This window comes from Oreochromis aureus, linkage group 9 (assembly GCF_013358895.1).
Source record: "Oreochromis aureus strain Israel breed Guangdong linkage group 9, ZZ_aureus, whole genome shotgun sequence".
In the NCBI taxonomy this organism is placed as follows: domain Eukaryota; kingdom Metazoa; phylum Chordata; class Actinopteri; order Cichliformes; family Cichlidae; genus Oreochromis; species Oreochromis aureus.
In genome coordinates this window covers 11626368-11634661 of record NC_052950.1, presented here as the reverse complement: position 1 = coordinate 11634661, position 8294 = coordinate 11626368, and the positions used below count along the sequence as shown (strand labels likewise).

At 39.6% G+C, this 8294-nt stretch overlaps 1 protein-coding gene across 3 annotated transcripts in view; it reads right to left on the bottom strand.

Annotated features, from left to right (window-relative positions):
* Positions 1-420: 420 nt before the first annotated feature.
* LOC120441982 (myelin-associated glycoprotein-like) overlaps positions 421-8294 on the bottom strand; it is a 36566-nt gene continuing 28692 nt past the window's right edge. The window contains exons 1-7 of one of the 3 annotated variants that reach the window (XM_039617666.1): positions 4947-5048; positions 4700-4775; positions 4110-4502; positions 2565-2870; positions 2224-2484; positions 1605-1707; positions 421-1448 (exon numbers count right to left, since the gene is read on the bottom strand). In XM_039617666.1, coding sequence (XP_039473600.1) covers positions 1379-1448; positions 1605-1707; positions 2224-2484; positions 2565-2870; positions 4110-4502; positions 4700-4772 — 1206 coding nt within the window. In that variant the 5' untranslated portion in view covers positions 4773-4775; positions 4947-5048 and the 3' untranslated portion in view covers positions 421-1378. Of the gene's footprint in view, positions 1449-1604; positions 1708-2223; positions 2485-2564; positions 2871-4109; positions 4503-4699; positions 4776-4946; positions 5049-8294 lie in introns of those variants that run through there. The other 2 variants (XM_039617665.1, XM_039617667.1) reach the window with 2 other exon arrangements.

Here is an 8294-nt window from a genome sequence, read left to right as displayed (position 1 = left end):
TGATCCTGACAGAAACTCATGATTTATGGATAAGCTGCTTTTTCCTCAACAGCTGGGGGTTCAGGAAAGCCAGCCAAGCCACCTGCGGTCTTCACACTACCACAGTGTTGGTCACAGGTCGTCACGCCATCTGGTCCAGCTCCACCCAAGACTGCTTAGCATGGGGTTCTTTGTCTCTGGTGCGACCAGTCCCCATGCAAGCCACGCCGGCCCCCTGCCAAACCACCTGAGGCATTCCATCACCTTGGTTGGTGAAGCATTCCAGCACTGTACACCAAGATATTTGCTGTCGTGGCACACACTTGACCGCCATGACCGGGAAGATCTCACAGGAAGAGACAGACAACACTTTCAGTGTTGTCTGTCTCTGTCTGAAAGACAGCCTTACAGCGCCTCTGTGTGGCAACAATATGCAATAGCTTTAAGTGACAAAAAGGAGTTTATTAGCCCCGTATTTCGCATGGGTTAAATTTACATAAAGAGAAACCTTGTGAAAATCTGTTACAAATTTTTGAATAAATGTATTTCAACAGAAAACTGTTATCTTCACTGATCTGTCATACTATAAATGACTAAAATGCTACCTTGGACTAAAGAGGAGACTGAGTAACATATTTGTTATGAAGTTCACAGATTAGACTGTCACAAAACTCATCACTTATGTAATCAAAAGATTAAATAATTTCATGCATACATTGAAATAAGTAACCAAGCTAATCTGTTCCTCATTTGTCTAAATAAAGTTTTTGCATTTTTATAAGAACACAATCATTTATGACAGTTAATTCAGCAGGACCTGTATTAGTTTTAAAGTAAATTTGTTTAGGATTACTAGACACAACAATCAAACCACTGATGGGTGACATGAATGGACACTTTCATGTATATACTGAACAAGTAATATCTTAAAAGATTAGCACACACAAAGAATCAGTACACAGAATCACCGACCATGTGATTAAGAAATGTTGTTGTAAAAGGTAGCATGTCTGTACTCACAGAGCTGAGAGAAACTGTTCTGTTTTTATTTTTTTCAGTTCTTCACCAGTGAAGGAAATCCGCCACAGAAACCTTATTATTCATCATATCATACAAACAGTACAAAAACACAATAAGTACAGTGTGGCTGTTGTGCAGCAATAGTAGAGAGCAGACTCTAGAAAAAGCTCCAGATAGCAATTACTCTATATCAGCTATCAGCAAATGTTTAGGCCAGTCAAAGATGAAGGCTAACATGTAAGTAAACCTAAACAGTACGGTCCAAATCCAAACATTAACATTACTTTGACTACCATACAGATGTTTCTGTCAGCGTGCAGATGTTAACACTGCTAATCTCCAAGACTTCTTGTCCTCCTGTTGCAGAAACTTGTTTGGATTATGACGCAGCTTTGTTCACATAGATGGTTTCTGTCTCTGGTTTCTTGAACTGTCTTGATTTAAACCAGCTGAAGACAAAAACAAATCAAAACGAAACCAGTTGTTGGTTAGTTATGAATAATAAAGATATACTTAATAGAATCCATGTAAAACTGAAACTAGTTAGAAATAGTTAGAAATAGTTAAATAGTTATAAAGGACTATCATAGAAGCAGCTGACTCACCACTCAAATAAGACCAGTGTGCTCACAAGCATTGTGATTCCCACAGTCTTCACTACAATGCAGACACCAAACAGATCACCTGCATTGCAGCAAGATTTTAGAGCTACGAAAACATGAAATAAGAGAAAAACGAACATTTCACATAAAACACGGCCAGTCATCTAGCCAGCCTAGGAAGTATTTTAGACCAGGAAGAGGGGAGCTGTGAGTTTGTCTTTGCTGTGTATGTTTATTTTTGCTTATTTTACAGTAGTGTAAGATTTAACATTTTCACCTACTGTTATTTTATGGCCAGGTTTTTGTGTTTTTTTATTTGTATTCTTTCTTCTTTTAATTGTGAACGTAGTTTTGTTGTGTCTTTTAGGTTAATTTAGGTTAAAGTTCATTTTTGTGTTTTCAGTTTTTTATCGTCTTTGCAAAAATAAATAATGAAATAATAAAAATATGTTTGATCAGTACTTTTAAAGTTACATTGCCACATCGGCTTACAATTAAACTTTGACAATTTTAATACAAGGGGCATTAGTTTACCACTTGAAGTTACATATTAATATTAGTTTTCATGGACACAAAATGGGACAAAATGGGACTTTACCAGATCACTAGCTTCAGCCTTTACCTGCAACAGTCACCTGAATCACTGCTGATGTCTGATTACCCAGATCATTAGTGGCCACACAGTAATAAACTCCTCCATCTGTTACATTGAAGCTGTAAATCTCTCCTTCAGATACTTTCACAGCTCCATCTCTGCTCTTCTTGAACCAGGTGAAGCTGCTGACTGGAGGTTTGGCTCTGCTGGAGCAGGTCAGCTTCACCCAGCTGCCTGCTGACACCAAACCTGATGGACTGATGGATGCTGAGGTGTCTTGAGGAGCATCTGGAGAAAAAAAAAGACATATCCCATAAATCATGTTGTCCTATATGATTCAGTTCAACAACAAACTCTGATTGTCTTACATGAAACACTGAGAGTCTCTTCTGTCTCTGCTGTCTTGGTGTCTTTTCCTTGGTTCACAGGATATCTGGCAGAGCAGCTGATCTTCTTTCCATCATCTGTGTCTGACAGAGTGATGGTCTGCTGGATTTTAGTTGTAAAGCTTCCATCTGTGTTTTCCTCTATTTTGTTGTGAGAGTCTTGTGTGAGATTCCAGGTGAGTTGAGGAGGGGAGTGTGGACAGGGAGTGAGAGCTGAGCAGGTTATAGTGACAGACTCCTTCTCCTTCAGATCACCTGGGATTGTAATATTGGGCCTCCAAGGAGAATCTGTGGTTTCACACCAAGAACAGATTGTACACTGATAATACAGTCAAGAAACAGATGGAGATCAGTGACAACAATGGATAAAAGAAACCAAAATGAGGTATTGTCCTCCTTCCTGAAATCCTGCATATTTGTCATACATAAAAGTTTCAGATAAAAACTCATTTTAATATTACATAAAGATAACCTGAGTAAAAGTGCACTTCTTATATGATGATTTAATTCATACAGGGAAACGAACTACTCAAACCAACCTTGTCCTGTGTGAAAAGGTAATGATTATTGCCAAATGTGTGCTGCTCAAACAGCAGCGCACAAAAGAGGGGGCAGAAAATGACATTAAGGACAGAGTCCAAGGAGAAAACCACTGCGGAGTAAACAGATCACAAAGGCTCAACTCACATTTGCCAAAAACATCTTGATAATCCCAGAGACTTTTGGGAAAATGTTCTGTGAACTGACCAGATAAAACTTTTTTGAAAACCTTTAAACCTGGCACAAAACTAACAAAGCACTTCACCAAAATAAAGTGTAATGCTCTGATTTTAAACAGGCTGTTCATGCTTGAAAAATGTAGCTAAATTAATTAAAACAATTTTGCTAAGAAAAGGGGACCAGTATTCCTCCAGAGCGATGTCAATGACTCATTGCCAGCTATCAAAAACTCTTCATTGCAGTTCACCATTCAAAAAACCGCATTTTAACTGCAGGTTGTCTTTGTCTTATCATAAAACATTATTTGATTTCAAACATGCAGAAGTGACAAATATCCAAAAGCTGTTTTAGTTTTAATCACTAACAGACAGGAATTCTCCTTTAAGTGCAGTGAATGTTGGGGAATTTCTTCTCTTTTATTTTTTATTTCCTGTTTTCTTGCAGTTTTGCTCAAGGCTTGTTCATTTGTAAGGGCTTTGCACCAGCAGTGGTAGTGAACTCTGGGAGGTTTAGATAATATTTGGTAAATATGTCTGTGTTTGTTAACAGTGTGTTTGTATTTTACATTGTTAACTGTGTTTACTAAGATTTTTTGACGGATTCCCAATTTTACTGTTCACAATAAAGAACCCAGAAGACTAATTATTATCCTGAGCCATCTTAATTTTCCAAATTTCCATCTAAACACAAAACACTTAAACATGCTGATTTCTTTTACATTTGACCATATTTTTTTTTTTAGTTTTTCAACAAAAGCTGCAGCTGATTATACTTTATTCTTTATAGAATGAGAGGAAACTTTCTTACCTTGAATTGTTATTTGAAGAGGATCACAAAAAGCTGTTGCCTTGAACACCAAGTTCACAATTCTGAAGTAGTATGTGTTTGTATAATTTGTGGTTAAATTGGAAAACAGAGTGGTGCAGTTTTTCTCCTTCAGGTTTCCTGTAATATTCATTGGATAGATGTTAACTGTCCCACTGCTGTTGAAGATCACATTTTTTGGATAGCTGCCAAAGTCAGGATTATTTTTAATCCACACTCCAAACACAGGTCTTGTGCTGTCAAACGCATTGCTCCCAGTCAGTCCATAGTCACTAAAGTTACATGAGATTTGTAAACAAGATCCACTCAGAGCTTCCATCTCTGTTGGTGCAGTGATCAACAGGTTTGCAGGATCAGGACAAGCTGCCAAAGTACCTGAAAAAAAAAATCATGAAAATATACAAATATAGATAAAGAGAAAATTCATAATGAAATATCTGACTATCTGATCATGGGTTTGCTTTTTATCTCTTTTTCTGTCAGCATCTTCAGTATAAACTGTGTGACTTTGTAAAGTATGTCTATCTGCACTGATCTGTCAGACTATAAATGACTGAAATGAGACGGCTCACTTGGAATAAAGAGGAGACTCAGAAACAACATGTTTGTCATGATGTTCACAGACTGGACTGTCACAAAACTCATCACCTAGAAAGTAAATATATAAAAACAAAAGCCACAACAACACAAATAAAAAATCAAACCAGGAATTTCCTTGTTTTATAAACACCAAAAAAAATTAATGTGTCTGTAGAAACTGAAACATTAAAAAAGCTAAACCAGTTATTTTTAGTGTGATATACAAATGTGTTTTCTTACCAAATGATCAGACACAGAGGAGAGATGACAAAGTACAAGTCAATGTGAAACTCTTCTCTGTAATGTCAAAGCAAACAGACCTGTGATGCTTTTGGTTTTCTTTCTTTCATCATGCAGTCAGTCTGCTTTTTATGTGTTCCCATCATGCACTCTGCTGTCACTTCAGAAGCTGCCACTCCCACCTGCCTCTAGAGTCACCTGACCTTAGCCTCCTCTCACATTTTAACCTGTTCCTCATTCCCTCATTATGTCATTTATACATAAAGCTGCTCATTTTAATCAGTTGTCTGCTCACGTGTCTTTTTTTTTAGCTTTCCAGTGTCATGTCATGCTTTATTTCCCTATCATCTTGATATTCTTGCATTATTCCCCCTAAATAAAGACTATTTAAATGTTATATCCCACTCCCGAGTCATACTGCTGGCTCATAGTCATTCTGTCAATGTAACAATTGTTGTTGGAGACAAATATGTTAGACAGTGTCATTACCTGTTCATTTTACATTCATACATTCTACACACAACATTTCACCTAACATGCATGTCTTTGGACTGCAGGATGAAGCTGTAATCCCCATCAAAAATGCCCAACAGAAAGGCCATAAATTGTATTGGAACAAGTAACCTTCTTTCTGTGGGAGAAACTGCTATCAAAGCCTCAGTTTGACCTTGGATTTTTTACTATTTAATATATTTTGAGACCCTTTAAACATGAGCAGGTGCTCATCTGTACAAAAACCTGAGGAACTGTGTTGGTAACAAGCTTGTGTAAGAATGTCAAGGTACTCCTTTTACCTTCCTCTGACCAATATTTCATTGATGTGACCCAAACCGATGGATCTAAAATCCATCTCAACAGATGTGATTTACAAAAGAGTTACAAATGTAAGCAGTGCTTTCTACAGCACTCATTCTCCAGCTTTGAAATGACCTCATTTGATGTGACTCACACAAACCCAGTTTTCTGCACTGTCATCAGCCCACCAGCTCACCCTCATCTTCACCAGAATCTTCAGTCTCTCCCTAGATCAGGCAGCCATCCCATCCTGTCTAAAATCAGCCACAATCATCCCAGTGCCGAAGAAGTCTCCCATCACCAGCCTGAAGTCGACCCCCACCAGTTTGCATACTGTGCAAACAGATCCACAGAAGACGCCACACCATAGCCCTCCACTCTGTGCTGAGTCACCTAGAGCAGCGGCAGACCTACGTCGGAATGCTCTTTGTGGACTACAGCTCAGCTTTCAATACAATCATCCCGGACATCTTCATCACCAAACTGGTCACTCTTGGCCTCCCCCCTCTCACATGTGCCTAGATAAAGGACTTTCTCACAAACCGGCCCCAGACTGTAAGACTCGGCCCTTATCTCTCCTCCACTCGCACACTGAGCACCGGTTCCCCACAGGGATGTGTGCTGATCCCCCTCCTGTATTCTCTCTACACCCACAACTGCAGTTTGACCCACAACAACACTCTCATCATCAAGTTTGCTGATGACACCATGGTAGTTGGACTCATCTCAAAGCGAGCTGAGGCAGACTACAGAGAGGAAGTCCTGAAGTTGACAGCATGGTGTTCAGAAAGCAACCTGGCACTGAATACTAAGAAAACCAAAGAGCTCATTGTCTACTTCAGGAGACACAGCACTGACTTAGCCCCCTTTACATCAAGGGGGAGTGTGTGGAGAGGGTCCACACCTTCCGGTTCCTTGGTGTCCTCATCTCTGCTGACATCTCCTGGACAGATAACATCTCAGCAGTCGTCAAGAAGGCCCAACAGCAGCTGCACTTCCTGAGGGTCCTCAGGAAGTACAAGTCGACCTCCAACCTGCTGCTGACCTTCTACCGTTTGTCCATTGAGAGCCTGCTAACATACTGCATCACGGTATGGTACGGCAGCTGCACTGAAGCAGATAGAGCGAGGCTTCAGAGTGTAGTCAAGACAGCACAAAAGATCATCGGCTGCTCCCTCTCCTCCCTGATGGACATTTATTCCTCCCGCTGCCTCAGCAGAGCAGCAAACACCATCAAGGACAGAAATTTTTCCGAGCGTAGGCCAGTCTGGCCTTGACGTTATTAACAGCAGTCTTTCCTCTGGTATCGTTCCTGAACATTTCAAACATGCAGTAGTGCAGCCCCTACTTAAGAAACCTGGCCTTGATCACGCAGTATTAGCTAGTTATTATTATTATTAATCAATTAAATGATCTAGTGGCACTCCACTGCAACCTTCCTGTTGTGTTCGCGTGTTTGGGTCAAATCTGGCCGATTTCCAACTTACAACACTCATAAATATTGTGTTTTACATCCGATTGCCTCAAGGCTTTATGACATACTCCATACTTTGTCATGCCTGGACTTCTGTAACTCACTCTATGTGGGGGTCAGTCAGGCGTTGCTCTCACGTCTGCAGCTGGTTCAAAATGCAGACACACGACTGCTAACAGGGACTCGTAAAAGAGCGCATATAACCCCTCTCCTGGCCTCACTGCACTGGCTCCAATGTTCTTTAAAATTCATTTTAAAATTCTTATGTTTGTTTTTAAATGCTGTCACGATCTTGCCCCACCTTACCTCTCTGAGCTTCTACATCCCAACACACCCTGTCGGGCTCTTAGGTCAGCTGACCTAAGAAGTGCCGAGACTCAGGAGGAAGCTCAGAGGGGACAGGGCCTTGTCTATCGTGGCTCCTAAATAACTTGCCCTTGCACGTTAGAGAGGCCCTTCAACCTTTTTAAAACACATTTTTACTTTTTGGCTTTTGACCTCAGTGAGACTTAGTTTCTCTTGTATTTAAATTAGTTATTAACTGATTAATTATTTTACTTTTTCTTTTATTTGGCTTTTACTTATATCTTATGTAATTTTATTATTTAGTTCCAATCTACAGCACTTAGCGTCAGCTGTGGTTGTTTTAAAGTGCTTTATAAATGAAGATGATGATGATGATATGACAAGAGATATAAATTTGACCATAACAACCTCATAAAAACAAAAATTTAAGAAAATTACATTTTATTTATGTAATTAACACATTTTGAACTCTTAAAGAAATATAACAAAAGGAAAGACACCCAGCTGAACTAATATGATCCATATAGCAAACAAAAACTGTTGTGAGCTGCCACCCTTATATCGCCTTTGGGCTTTTGGAGCCTTGACCTGAAAAAAGCACTATGCTGCAAAAAAATTAAAAATAGATATTAACCTCTGCGCACAGCGTCTGCAAATCGGGGCTGTACGAAGTGACTTTCATCTTTACGCAGGACTGTAAGCTGTCATCTGTGAGGTGTGAGCGGTGTTTGTTTTTAACATAGTTCACGGTGGAGAACAGCGGCTGACATAAT